This window comes from Plectropomus leopardus, chromosome 22 (genome assembly GCF_008729295.1).
Source record: "Plectropomus leopardus isolate mb chromosome 22, YSFRI_Pleo_2.0, whole genome shotgun sequence".
NCBI classification, from domain to species: domain Eukaryota; kingdom Metazoa; phylum Chordata; class Actinopteri; order Perciformes; family Serranidae; genus Plectropomus; species Plectropomus leopardus.
The window spans coordinates 14626165-14641643 of NC_056484.1; the positions used below are offsets into that span (position 1 = coordinate 14626165).

Here is a 15479-nt window from a genome sequence, read left to right on the forward strand (position 1 = left end):
GGCAGCGTGGCTAAATTGCGGTTATTTGTTAAACACATTGGGAGTCAGCTGGTGCACGCACATGCACACACACACACACACTTACAAAGCAACAGTGTGCTTGAAGCATCTGCACCGCTGACATTCAACAGCTCTATCTGTCTCTTTCTCTTTCTTCCTTTTTTTTTTCACTCTCTCATCTAATGTGTTTCAAACAGTCAAGCCCACACTGATTTATGTATTAACCCAGGTTTTTTTTTTTTATTTTGTACACATTTAGACAGAGAGTAGATTGTATTATAATGTAGATACAGTAGAAAGGATTCAGTCTAATAGCCAATTAGATTCACACCAGGGAAAGGACTTGGGAGAGAGAGGGAACATCAGGAAATTTAGCTGTTTTTCAGGAGCATATTTTACAGCTTGTTCCACACATTCAGTGCATTAGATGGAGATATTTAGCTGTTTTACTCCACTGCAGGGGATAATAAAATACTAGGCATAAATTTAGTATATCATTTTTGTCATTTCTTGTTAAATTGCTGTATGTTGTCATAAAATAATTTAGTGAAATGAGGTGAAAAATCACATTTTACCTCAATTACTTCTCTGTTATAATGGTAGCAATTTTGATTTTTATCATCCTTAATACAGAAATTCTTATTAAAGCTAATAATAAGAGTACGTGTTAAGAATTTCTAGCATGAAGCGTTTAATACTTTGTAAAAATCTGATATGACAAGTCTTTTTTTTAATGTAAAATCCTGTAATTTCAGAACACTTTTTGGGAAAATCGTCATTGTTTCTCAGCTTCCATAGCCACGCGCTCCACGCCGACTCCTTCCTCGGCCCTTTGGCTTTGTGCTGCATGAGTGTGAAGCCGGCGAGCTCTCGGCATACAACAGTGTCATCTCTGACACACTCAGAGGATTAGTTTTGTCGCTACTTTGTGTCTTGGCTCCAATGTCAGCCATTCAATCCACTTTTCTCATGTACTGAACTGAGGCTTAATGTCAGACTAGGCTGTCATCCACTCCGTCTCCCAGCTCATCTCTGTCTCACACACACATTCACACACAGCAAAAAACCCTTTTGTAACAGCATATTAAAATCTAAAAGTGTGAGACACATTTTTTTCCCTTCATCGAGGCTTGAATGAGGCTGATCATTTGTGTGAAATGAGGAAAATTCTTAAAATATTTCAGATTTACATACAAAATGACTAAATCAGTTCAACCCCACTGGCAGATTATTGTTCATTTATTAAAAGATAATCAATTCAAAATAAAATACTTTTTAAATGGCTTGCAAATAAACAAATAAAGCACATTTCCGCAGCCTCTGCCGTGCATTCTCCCTCTCCCCTCTCGGTCTTTTTAGCCATATTTATTCCAATCTGGGGGGGAAATTATCTCTAACAATTAAACTCTGCTGGACTAAAAACAGAGAAAATGCATTTCATTATCATTCTGCCCTCCTCCCATCCAGCCAGCCAGCTCGCCAGGGTCACATGTAAATGGAGAGGGACACTTTTTGGAAGGTTGTTTTAGAAGACGACAGTGTTTTGGGTAGCGCTCCTAATCGTATAATTAAACTGTAAAATGCTGGCGCTGGTGCACTGCGGTGTGTGTGTACTTGCGAGTGTGTGTGTGTGTTCGTCGACAGCAAGGTTCCAGCACAGAGTGTGCCGGCTGCTTGCATTAAGCATGTAAATGCTCAGTAAATCAGCCTTTTATTGGTTGTAATAAATACCCAGGGGGCCGTGCGGCGTGGCCTCGCTCTCGTCCGCGCTGCACTCTCCAGTTCTCTCTCTCTCTAATGCGTCGACCCTCGGGGGCCTCTGCGAGAGAGAGGCAAGCCGCTGCACTCCACTCTCGCAGGTGGCTGCCAGGAGTCGCTACACACACACACAAACACACATACGCATATTTACACACATATAATATACAATATACACAAAACACAGTAAACATCCAAATAGGACTAAATGTAATCAACATTCTTGCACATGCAAACATACACACAGATGTGTGTTCAAGCATGGAGGCGTGCAGCACTAACAATTTGCTATTAACATTAACATTTCCACAAATTTACATAGAAACAGACCAAAACACAAACTTTCTATCTGTGAAATCGCTGCTGTTGTTCATCATGTTTCTTTGTCTGGATCCACTGATAAAAATAACTTTTATGAAGTGATTTATTTCAGGTCAGAGGGGAAAATGACTGAGATTCCTTCCTTGATTTCAAACTTTCAAAATGATGTTCTTGAGGACAAATTGGGTTGAAGCCAACAAACATCTAATTTGATTTCTATAGTTGATTAAAATGTAGATTTGTGACATGACGCAATTATATAACTATAAAATAAGTAATATCAGAGATAAAAACTTGAAGGAAGCCAATAAAATCTATTTAAAATCAGCAATTAAAAAAAGGAAATTAGACACATTTCAGCATCACTACGGGTCTGTGGTTTCACTCATTCATATATTCACACTTACTGACTCACTCTGACTGACCGACTGCATCTGTGACCTGTTTATGTTGTTTAGGACAAGGCTGCCTTGGAGAGTCTGAGTCAACAGTTGAAGCAGCAGGCGGAGGACAAGTTCAGCCACGCCATGCTGGACTTCACCATGAGCGGAGACTCTGATGGTAGGGACACACACAAGAACACTCACATGGGGATGGATTTCAGAGTTAAGCGTTAGATGCTCAAATTTCATGGGAGAAGACCTCAAACCCCTCATTTCATAAATTCTGCCCCTAATGTTAAAATAAAACCTTTGGACACATACACGTCTGCAGTCATTTAGTTGACAAAAAGTGTGGGATTTTTTAAATTGAAAAGGGGTTGGAAAATGTGAATCTTTTTACTTTTCGGAGTTTAATTTTGACACATTTCAAAAGTTCAGTGTGGGAAACTTTTTTGAGATTATGTAATTATATACTGTATATTTCTGTGTTTACATTGTCATATGAAAAACATTTTGCCAAACCTTCAACTTTTCACGAACGAATAAAGATTACAACCTCTTCAGCTTTTTCATATCCTGAATTATTTAATGTATACTTAGTTTTTCTATGCTTTACTTAGCTTAAGAAGTAAAAAAATAATTCTCAGCCTATCAAGGAACATGTAATCTTTCCGTTTCAATCTGAATTTTTATTTTTTTTAAATTCCAAACTTGAGGAAATTTGCTTATGTTTGTTGTAGTTGGAATTTTCTGTGAAACATCTACTTCATGCCTGTATTTTTTTTTTCTGCGTTTGATTTTCATCTGCTGCTCCTCACGTTGATCTTCATGCCCTCCTCCTCCTCAGGCTCCCCCAGCGTGTCAGACTCCAGAATATTTCGGGAGGCTCGAGGTCGTGGCAGCGCCGAGCCGCACATCAAGCGGCCGATGAACGCCTTCATGGTTTGGGCCAAGGACGAGAGGAGAAAGATCCTCCAGGCCTTCCCTGACATGCACAACTCCAACATCAGCAAGATTCTCGGTAACGCACACACACGTACATACACACACACACACACACACGATGCTCTGACTGACAGGAGGCTCTGCACCTTCACCTAACCCACTACAACCCATGTGAAAGGAAGATGCATGTACGACGGATTCTATTTCCCACTTTCTCAAACACGCTCAGTGATTTCATTACAAGCAGTGGCATTGTGTAAGCGGCTGTTAATGAACGGCTGGGGAGAGCACGGCTCCGACAAATGATGATATAATTCATTATGCATTAAACAAGCAGCGCGAGGCCGCCTGACATTTCCCCCAGACCGCCGGGATCGGCCCTGACATTTTAAAGAGCTCCTAAGCGTTTTATAACACAGGGAAATCTGGTTTTAATAAGCCCCCCCCCCCCCCCCCCCCCCCTCTCGATTGCTAACAGATCGCAGAACAGAGAGAGAAAGACAGAGAGCGAGAACAGCCAAGTGCTGACAGCTTTTACCCATTAAACATACAGTAGTCAAGTGCAAATTCAGACCAGATATGAAACACACAGGGGAAGACATGCCCAAGATTACACCCACACACACGCACACACACACACATGCAGGAGACTGGTTCTACAAATCTACGAGCAGAAACTGAGCTAAGAGAGATGACAGCAGGTTAAAGGAAGTCATCATTAGTTTAGATAAGTACCTGTGGTTCTCACTGCATGATGATCCTATTTTTCCTTTTTTTTCTTTTTTGTTGCAGGTTAAACTTTGACTGTTATCTGTGTGTTTTTCTACACTTGAGTGTGTAAATGTGTCGGGATGCACATGTGATGTAGGCTCACGCGTGCTGCACGGGTGATGTCATTGATCTTAAAGCCAACCTACACGCTCAATTTAAATCATTTTTTCAAGCTGATTCTTATCATTTTCCTTCTAAATAACGCCCTAATTTAATGATTTATTTTTATGTGTACTTCTTCAGTTTTCCAAAGCGATGCAGTACGTAACTGATCATTATCATCATTATTAATTCGTCGTTGTCCAGGCTCACGCTGGAAAGCCATGACCAACCTGGAGAAGCAGCCCTACTACGAGGAGCAGGCTCGTCTCAGCAAGCAGCATCTGGAAAAATACCCAGACTACAAGTACAAGCCACGGCCCAAACGCACCTGCCTGGTGGACGGCAAGAAGCTGCGCATTGGCGAGTACAAGGCCATCATGAGGTCTCGCAGACAGGAAATGAGACAGTACTTCAGTGTGGGGTAAGGGTTCTGAAAATAGCTAATAGTTTTTCTTCTTCAATAGAATTTAGTATTTAATTTTTATCATCTGATTAGCACATAAAGTATTTATTTTTTCAACTTCATTTAAATTAATTAGAATTATTTTTTTTTAATGTTCCACACTCTTAGAGCATGTGTTTATATTTGTTTTTATGTTGTTGATGTAAATGTTCAATGAATCAACACCAAGAATATGGTTTGAAATAATTTCTTTTTTGTCTATTTTTAAAAAAAACTCTTTTCTTCTTGGTTGGTTTTACTTAATTTTTTTCGTTAAACATCAGGTTTAAGTTCTAAGTAAGTCTTTGAATGATGTATTTGATGTTGTTGTTTACTTTTTCTTAAGAGTATTTTACCTGCATTTGTGAAGAAAACATTGTTTCTTCACATACCTCTAGTGAATGAAGAATCCAAAAAGCCAAACGTATTTCATTAATTGTAATAAAAGGGGACCATATTTAGCAATAGCAAATTTATGAGAAAACATCCAATAGAAAGCATCTATTTTTTTCAACAACATGGCCCCTTCTGCTGAAGCACGACTTTTCTACGATAGAGAAGCACTTATCAACATCAGGAAAGGTTGTGTGAGGTTTTGGACTGAATGCAGCAGACTGCAAAAAGATCCCCACAAACGGCATCCACCGAGTGGCCAGTCAGACCAGAGGGGAGAAACGAAACCGAAAGCGCTGGACAAAGAGAGGGAGGAGGGCCGATATCAGGGCAAGGCTGACTCGACATGGACCGAGAACTGTTCCTCTACCAAGCCTTCCTCTGGCTAATGTCCGGTCACTGGAGAAGAAAGTGGATGAGATGAGATTGAGGCTCACTCAGCGAGGGGAAATCAGAGACTGCTCTGCACACATCTTCACAGAGACATGGTTAACCCCTAACATCCTGGATCAAGCTGTTGCATTGGATGGGCTGACTTTGTTGGGAGCCATAAGGACACAAGACTCTGATGCAAATTCAAAAAATGCACTGCAGGATTTGAATGATGCCATCAGCAGCAGCATGCCCAAACAACCGGATCGAATCTTCATAAGAGCTGCGGTTTTTAAATTAACTCATCCTTCAACTCCAAAAATGTAGAAAAATGTCCTTGTAGGATCAAGGACAAATATCCGCCTTCTACCTTCTTCAAACTCTTACACAACTCCTGCAGTATAATCCAAGTCTCATTTATCCAGTCGTATGCTCATTACTTTCCAAACATGTATTTTCACTCAAATGTTACCATATAAAACACTTATGCCCACAAGTAGTGCCCCATGAGTGTGCAAGAACATGTGCATGCATATGAGCTCAGCTTGAGCATATTTGATTTATCATTTGTTTCAACTGGATAAATTAAACTTGGATTGTACTCCATGAGTTGCATGAGAGTTTATAAACAGCTGTTTTGATATAGTTTTGCTGTTGTTAAACGTGGACCCTGATTACTTGAACTCATAAAGAATTTCAGGTTTTTTGGATTCTTCATTCACTGTGGAGGCATGTGAGAAAAAAAAGTTTTCTTCAAAAATTAAAGGTAACACAGGCTGAGTAATTGATATACAAATGGTCATTTTGCAGGTAAAGTAACTTCCTGAACCAGGCTATCTTGATCTAAACTCAAAGACAGTGGTTCCCAGCATGGGATGATTCAGTGATATGGAATTTTGCTGCACAAAACAATGTTAATTTTTTCAGACTTTCCTCCTATCTCTGCTTTTTTTCTTGTGAATTACATGAGCATGCTACCTGTCTTCAGACTGCTAAACAATATTCAAAGAAAAAAAAAAACTGCCTGAGAGAGAGTCACAACCAGTAGACAAATTAGCATATAAATATGCCTTAGTTTTAAAAGAATAGTTTGACCTTTTCAGGAAATGTGCTTCTTTGCTTTTTGTTGAGAGTTAAGTTACAAGATCATTATCACTCTAACATCTGTAAAGTAAATATGAGGCCACAGCCAGCAGCTGGTAAGCTTAGTTTAGCGTCAAGACCTGAAACAGTAGGAAACAGCAGATTTTTTTTGCACTTGGAAAGATTATCTGTTAAAATGTTATTTTGAAACTGTCACCACAGCTCAAATGCTGCCTCTCATGTACTGAAATGTTTGTTGTGTGTGTGTTATAGGCAGCAGGGCCAGCTGCCCTTGTCCTCTGCAGGCGTGGTTTACCCAGGTGCCCTGTCCATGGCAGGGATGCCCTCACCCCAGATGCCCTCAGAGCACTCCAGCATGTCCAGCAGCCCGGAGCCCAACGCAAACCACCACCAGAACACCCACATGGCCGGCCTGAAGGGGGACGAGCCACGAATCAAGGAGGAGGAGCTACGGCTGGACGACAGCAACGGCGACGTGTACGACGACTTCGACTACGAGGACGAAGAGGCAGATTACACCAGCGACAATGAGAACCACATCACCCAATAGGACGGTGCCACAGTCCCCTAATTATAAGCCAATCACAGCTGGTTAATCCCACACAATCCCAAAACCCACCAATCAGGAAGAAAACTTTCTCTTTTTGCCAATCACCTTGAGTCCCAATCTCACAACTCTCCATCTCCCCATCCTGACTAACACGGACTCTTTTAATAGAGCCAAGCCCCTCCCACTGGAGTCCTGATACCAGCATCTGATCAATCAACTGAAGCACAGGACCTGTCACTCACACTGACTGTTACACAAACTGGAGTCTGGGAGGAAGAGACGACCAAGCCAGCCTCCGACGCTTGCTGAGGAATATTCAAGTACTACTGCAAGACTTTGAGTGTAATGCCACGAGTGAGGAGAAATAAAAATCACACTCAGAAAACAACCTTTTAGACCCGTTTGTAGAAACAAAAGGAGACGTTTTAAAATGAAAGACGGATCAGTGGACCTGTCCAAGGCTAACAGATGACACTTTAAGATGGCGGACCTGTTTATTATCAAGAGACACTTTTAAAAAAAAAAACAGCTTTTTTTGTTCTTTGGTTCTATAATATTCTCACTCAGGTACACGGTGCCAATAAGTGGCTTGTGAATGTGATTTGTTGTTTTTGTGCTACAAGTTTGAATAATAATAGAAAAAAGAGACATTTCTTTTTTCCCCCCTTTTGTTGTAAAGCACCTGAAAGACATCAGACATGTTTATTTTTAACAAAAACATATCTTTTCTTCGACCTCGCAGTGTGCTGTCAGCGGTTCCCCCCTCGATTTTTCTCTGTGTTTTTGTGACCGCCCGCTCCCCTTCCCCTAATTTGGAATCCAATGGGACGGTCCAGCCAGGACTGACCGGTACAGCGTGGACTGTCCCACTTTGAGGGATTTTCAGGGGGGAGAACAGGAGTCTCTCTGGCGTCACGGAGCAGAAACGAAAGCACTGTGTTGTGAGACAATCCACCAGTTTTCTTCTCGCTCCGTCCCTCTATCTCGATCTTGTCCGGGGCAAAACATCAGTAGCTTGAGTGTGTGTCGGTGTGTGATGCGTGTACTCGTGTGAAATCTCATTGTCAGTGTGAGAAAAATGCTAGGATACAGAAAGACGGGCTTACACTGCTGCTGTTATTTACTGTACCACACACACACACATACACACACTCACACACACAACTGTTGTTCTGTCCCTCAGTGTTTTCTTATTCCCTCCAATCAACATCGTCCTGCTGTCCCTAGTGGGCGGAGCTGAGCTGAAGCAGCCAGTCAGTGTTTCTGTTTGTATTTGAATACTGTATTTTATTATTTTTCTTCAAACTGCCTCTAGTCTAATAATATTATTAACAATAATTATAAGGATGGTCAGCGTTTCCTAAGTTTAGTAAGTTATGTACAGTATAATTTATTTTTCTCCTCTTTATCGGGTTTTTATGACCATATGAAACTATGACAGTCAATGAAACATTATTCTATTTAGCTGGTAGGTATTTAGATCTAAACAAAAGTTGTCATTTTACCTTGCTTTGTTTTCTTTTGTTCCCTTCTTTTTTGATGCGTTCGTTTTGTATTAATCCTCCGGACGGGCAGGCAGGCGGCGTAAGTTAGGACAGCGAGCTGGACTGACAGACTCGACGCCGGCCCTCCTCCGAGCTGAAGACATAACCTTTTCACAATGTCCAAACCCATTTCTAAAAAGCACTCAGACTCTGAGAAAAAGAAGAACATGAATTTTTTTTATTGTTATTATAATTTTATTTGTAATGGTTATTATAATGTATAATGTGAAGTTTCCTATCTTTTATTTTGCCTTTTTTTTTTTAATAAGTTTTATCACTTTTTGGAAACTGTTTTCTGTGAACAAAGAGTCCCGTCCCCGTTTACTAGTTCTGGCTGCCTCACAGACACACAGTGGAACATCTCTGGCTTGGATCCACACACACATACATGCACAAACACACACGCACACACACACACATTTTAAATGAAGAGATTATCATGACAACCAAACGAATCCTATGCTGTCCTTTTTCTGTTTTATGAAATCTAGTGTTCTAGATTTAAAATCCTGTACATATATTTTGTTTGTTTCTAATCATAGGAAAGCAGTGTTTACTGGGATCCACCGAGGTGTTCCACTGTCTCCGTGTGTGTGAGACGACCAGGCGTATCTATAGTATCTTTAAAGTCACTTCTCATCAGGAGCCCTTTGCTTTGTTTGAGCTCCACGCGATGCTACAGGAGCCATGACTACTCTTCAGGTGTGTTGTCACATAGTGATCCCCACAATCATTCTCTCGCTGTAGATGTTCGCTCCACGCCACATAATGAGCCTCTGGGTCTTAATTTTGCTGTATAGTCACCCCTGCTATCGCACCATGGTTTAACCCGATGCTGGAGACAGGGGACTAAGTGGATCAATCCATTTTTTAGGGTATCAGGTGGGTGGGTGGGACATTATTAATCATCCCTGCTGGCAAGGTCTGACCCCATATCAAGACAATGAAAATGATGATGATGATGATATTATTTAAGACAATCAAAGTCATGAGTGGAGCTCAAAACAAAGTGAGAATTATTACAAGTAAAAAAAAAAAGTATCTTACCATCTCAACTTGAAAAATCAAGAAAGATAATTATGTAAATATAACATAGAGTTATAGATTTATATTTTGTTCATAACACAGTGTAATATAAGTTGTATATTTCTTTTTTCTCTCCCTACTGTCTCTTTTATTGATGTTATCCATGCCACAGAAAAGCAGGAGTCGCAGTACTCTCACACAAAAAAATGAAGAAAAATATCAAAGAAATAAAGAAAAACAGGAAAAAAAAAAAGCCGTGGGCTGCCACCACCATCTGTTCTAAGTTCACTTTTTTTTCAGTATTACTGCCAGACAAGGCTCTAATAAAGACAGCAATGTGTTCGGTAAAAAAACTTGTGCTGGTCCTGGTCACTTCTTTCCTCCACACATACATTCACACAATGGTTTTTACAGCTCCAACATATTCACATAAACACACAAAGATACACTGCCATGGCCTTAATATGCAAGAATATTATCGATGGAGAGACTTGTTTATATGATGTTAACAAAGACAAAAAATAAATGCATATGCACAAACTGTTAAACTGATGATAGCCACACAGGATTTTTTTTTCAAGAAAGGGCACAGGGTACACCAATATTTAGAACGTGCATTTGCCCCCCCTCCCCCAATAAAAGACTAGCTCAGGTTTTATTTTAACAAACATATTCTACATATATTGGTGTACGAAAATTCAGAGAATGCAGAGAATGGGGGATTAGGGTTAGGGTTTGTTGAAAACAAATTTACACCCTTGGAAATATAAATCCAGTTTTCAAGGTTTCGTTTCAACATAACATGTTGGTGTTGGGGGGCACATATGAAAAGGGGGTTTGTAGGGGGGGGGCTGGGGTGAATTTTGAGCATCAAACATTTAGTTTCTTGCATTCTGGTGAATTTCTATGCATTAATTTGTGCCTTTTTGCATCACTTTATAGTGTAAATGTATTTAATTTAGTTAATTTTGTCTGCTACTTTAATGTTTTAATTTAGGTGGACAAATGCACAGGACCAAAATCCAATTTTGATTTTTCCCGTTTGCTTTTGCCTCAAAAAGTCTTACATATTTCCCTCTGTCCTCCACTCAATGACACAATGTGAGCCATCGCGGCGGTGGCACTGCCTGTATGTCGCCGAACAATTCAGTCATCTCTATAACAACGTGTTAATTATGCTAAGTCCACCTTCTTGCCCCTCCAATCAGAGGGCCAGCTGGGAGGCGTGGAGCCGAATCACGGCCCGTTAGCAACCTGATAACCTAATTAAGCACAACAAGGGACATGGGCGGAGAAGAGGGGGGGTTGAGGGGGGAGGGTGAGTGATGAAATGTGTGTGAGAGTCACACCAACAGAAAAAAAAAAAAAAAAGGGAAGATTGTGTACTCTGACCGCCTCTAAAGAGCGCCAGCCGCCTCTGCTGCTGTCACCAGTTTAAAAGCAAAATCTTTAATTGATGCTCGCTTAAGGATGTTGGGGATGTTCATGCCTCCACTTTCAAGGGTTAAAAACACAAAACCCCACTCAGTGCGCCCATTAAAATGCTGTCCCCCATCTGTGTCCATATGTTCAGCAATCAACCCCCACCGCCCCGACTGATGCTCCACGCATAAAACAGTTAAATGCACTCAGAGGAGATGATTTTACGTGGTTTGCTAATTACCATAGCTTCACACAAAAAAGCCCTTTTGATGCAATAAAGAGGCACGATGGGGGCAGATCCTCAACTCCTACAGTAAGTGAAGGACTATAGCTAGTTGTTCTCTGGGCGTTGTGAATTTTTCAGAGCCAGCCTGGAGGTAAAAACCTGAGAAAAGGTTTATACGTGAATAGTTGAGGAGCAAGAAAGGGAATTCAGATTTTTCTTCTTTCCTTTATTGTCAGCAGAACGCGAGATGCTGGAGGAAGCAAACGGTGGCTAGACTCACAGATTAAATCACACACACACACACACACACATACTGTACACACACCCTAAGGTGTACTGTAGGAGTTAGCTCAGCTTAAACCACAATTATCCACCGGCTATTTCCATCACAATAGTTGAGACAAAAGAGTGGAAACTATTACAGTGGGCACAAATTTACATCTGAATGGCTGTTCATTTCTTTTCTGCGCATATTCTCAATATGATTTAATTTGCTTTAACTTTTTCTGCTTGTGCAAATCCAGCTCAAAGAAAAACTTGTGAATCACACGTACTTACATGTTTGTCTAAACGCTAACCCCCCCGATGCGCATGCGTCTAGGCAACTGTGTGACTTTGAGCGTGGCCCTCTCTCTGCACCGGCTCAGTGAAATATGCAGTTTTTGACCGTGGGTGTTTGGAAATTGAGTGAAAACGATGTCACATTAATGATTTAAAGTCGGTAATAGGATGTGCTGTGACGCTGAGCCGCCAGCTAAGCTGAGTTTAAGGCTCCGGCGTTAATGTATTCATGAGGAGGGGGGATTATACAGAGACAAGAGCAGCTAGAGAGCTGAGTGCAGCAGAGCAGCCGCGGCCAACAGGCCTACTAGATATTATATATAACTGCATTTATAGTGCGTGAGCACACATTTCACAATGCAGGAGGAAGGACTTAACACACACGTACTGAATAGCGTGGAGCTGCAGAGTGGAATTAAAAAGAAGCAACATATTATCGATCATTTTTATTGATGAACAGAATTATATGAGAATGCATAGTTGTACATTTTAAATTAATTGTAGAAGTCAACATTTTTCAGAATACGCTATAATAGTCATAAAATCACATGTACATTTCAGAGGAGATGCAGGGAACACAAGACTTACATCATGTGCATTTGTGCCCCCTATTTAAAGATTTATCTAGCAGAGAACTTTTTTTTTTTTTTTACAAAAATATAGACATTTTTACCAAAAATTGGTGCACAATAATTCATGAGAATGCAGGAAATAAGGGTTATGATTACGGCAAGATTTAGAGTTAGTAGAGTTAGGGTTCAGATTTCCTCACAGAGAACACCAAATTCCCTGTTTCTATGTTGCCCCAATCTTGAAACAAACTTACACACTGAAATGAAATGAAATGAAACCTACGGCCCTGTGCAAATGATTTCTAAAATTACATAAAGCTGCAGACATGATACATAACACAACACAGTTTAAACAAGACAGGCAGCACACCTTTAAACATCCAGATGAATCATCAGCTTGTAATGTGCAACAGAAAAACTCATTGTTTAAGTTTGGTTTTATATTGAAAAAATAAAAGCCAGAGTATCTTCTCTTACTTTGAAAATACACGATTGTCTAGTTGAGCCCAGGTGCAAATAGAATAGCAAAAAGCAGACATTTAGAAATCAATTCAATCCCAAAAAGCACATATCAGGTAGTTGTTTCTCATTCCTTCATCTTTTGGCAGCACAGCTAATCCCCTGTCTAATAATGTATACACAAAATGCAGCATCATTAAAACAGAAAAAAAGGCGATCATAAAAGTCTCATAAAAATGATTTCAGCAAAGTACTTAAGCTGCAGATTTTTCAAATATTTCATCAGTGGTCCCTCATTCTCAATGATGCTAAAAAAAAGTGAAGAGGCTCCGTGCCTGGCCATTAATATTAGGTGGCTGATGCATTAAGAGTCCATAAAATAATCCCATATCAGGAAGTGCCTGCACTCAAACCATAAAAATAAAGTAACACAATGCTGAGAAGCAAAATAAAATAGAGATATGCAAGCATATGGTATATTAAATATATATATTTTTCATCATTTTGGCAGTTGGCCAGCCAGTTACTTTATTTTCCATGATTTAAGTGTGAGGAGTTTTACACGTAGGATTAATGTGTGACAGTTCACATGTAGCACATATCACATTATCACATGACAGCACTGCTCAGTCCTTGTGTCTTAAATAAAAACATGACAGATTATTTTCAATCGGTTGTATCTGGCATCTGTTGTTTCTGGAGGGGAGAAGGGTTGACTCAACGCGAGACGAGCCTCGACGTGATTGGGAGGGTTCGAGAAAGCACGGGCCAATGACGGTGCAGATATTAGCCTCATTACATTAGGGTGCGACTTCCCCTCGCCGCAAACTTCACGCACTTCTTTCAGTCAGGTTTCAATGAGCAAAGTAATCAGCGTGACACGAGACGAACAATCACAAAGCGCCGTCAGTGTTTGAGCGACGGCCCTAATGTGACAGATCTGAGAGCGGTAGTGTGTGAGGGACAGGCGTGGCGCGCGGCGGAACAGCGAGGCCCGCGGGCTGATCCCCAATCAAGACTGGGAAACTGGCTCGACTCCCCCTGACATGTCGCCCCTCTGCTCAGCCGCCACATGAAACACTCGCCCGCTTCAGCAGCTGGCCTACTTTCACCCCTCTTTCTCCGTCTCTCTCAACCAAGATTTATAGATTTGTTTATTTCCCTCTATGTTGTTTTCTGTCTGTTTCTCAATGACACTTCCTTCTTTCATTCATGAGCTTCCCTGTCTGTTGTTATTCTTCCTCGATCGTCCCTTTTCTTCACCTTTGACCTCACTGATCTGACTTTACATCCTGTACTTTAATCGTTGTCACAGGACGCATGAAACATTTACACAACTTTTGTAATTTGGATATCCAACACTGTTTTTCTCACTATTACATTTTATCTTCCGCTAAAGTGTTAAAAGGATTGACCATTATATAACGGTTTAATTAAAACAGAATCGTGATTGAACAAATCAGAAATGATAATCATCAGATGTTAACGTGTAGGTGGGCCAGTCACTCAAGAGCCACAGAACTTTTCACAGCGAACTTGAAAACATGATGTTGCGCACTGAACAGCAGTATCAAAGCGAGATAAAGAAGCCTGTGGGCGCTCTAACGTCATTCCATGAAATATATATTTTTTTGAGACAAGAAAAAAAAACTGTAAAACTGTTATTTTCTCTCCCCATCAACACCCTAATGCACACATGCAAATATTATGCTAATGGTATGTTAATTGGTGGAGTAGCTGCAAAGCAGCCCTGCTGTTCAAATGACTGGTGAGAAAATAGGTGGGGTCAGTCGCAAGCTGTAAAAGCAGCTCCAACACAAATAAACAAAACCCTCGGGGATTAACAGAACAAGGGCCAGTGATAAACGGATGAGAAGAGAGACAGGGAATACAACAGGCTGTAAGCGAGGGGACAAGGGAATCAGCTCAGGGATATGGAAATGCAAAGAAGCAGAGGGACAAGGGTAAAAGCAATAGGTGGGGGGAAAAGGGTTTATAAGGGAGACACGGGGATTAAAAGAGGACACGGCAAAGGGAATAAGAAACAGGACAGAGGTAAAACAAATAAGCTAAGAGGGCTGACAGGGGACATTAAAAGGCAAAAGGTAAAAGGGGGTTGTAAATAAAAGGATATAGAAAGCAACGTAAAAGGAATTATGTAGAAGAGACTAAGAGGACTGAGGTGAAGGAAGACTAAGCACATCAGCACGGAGGAAAAGGAGAGAGAAAACAGACAAAGTTAAATGGCTCAAGTTTTCAAGAGAAGAAGCAGTTATTCTAAAGAAATGTCAGAGGGGAGAGTGAATAGCGCCCAGTAAAGACCATCAAACAATCATATCTTGCCATCTTTCACGGTTCTTACACATGGGGTGTTGGGGACTATCACTGTCATACCGTCCTAAACCAAAAGAATTACAAATAATTCTGGATGTAAACAAGGTTTTATGAATGAAAGCAAACCTGGAAAACACCATTGCAGACTCTGTCTTTTTCCTTCCCAGTTGGTATAAAAGAGTGTGATTTTTGGC

The 15479-nt window shown here is 40.7% G+C and overlaps 1 protein-coding gene across 9 annotated transcripts in view; it reads left to right on the plus strand.

Moving 5' to 3' along the window:
* Positions 1 to 10049, plus strand: part of sox5 (SRY-box transcription factor 5) — a 105716-nt gene extending 95667 nt beyond the window's left edge. For all 9 annotated transcript variants that reach the window (XM_042511192.1, XM_042511193.1, XM_042511198.1 and 6 more), the window contains 4 exons: positions 2538 to 2640; positions 3310 to 3483; positions 4485 to 4701; positions 6844 to 10049. In XM_042511192.1, coding sequence (XP_042367126.1) covers positions 2538 to 2640; positions 3310 to 3483; positions 4485 to 4701; positions 6844 to 7141 — 792 coding nt within the window. In that variant the 3' untranslated portion in view covers positions 7142 to 10049. The remainder of the gene's footprint in view (positions 1 to 2537; positions 2641 to 3309; positions 3484 to 4484; positions 4702 to 6843) is intronic.
* The last annotated feature ends 5430 nt before the right edge of the window (positions 10050 to 15479 follow it).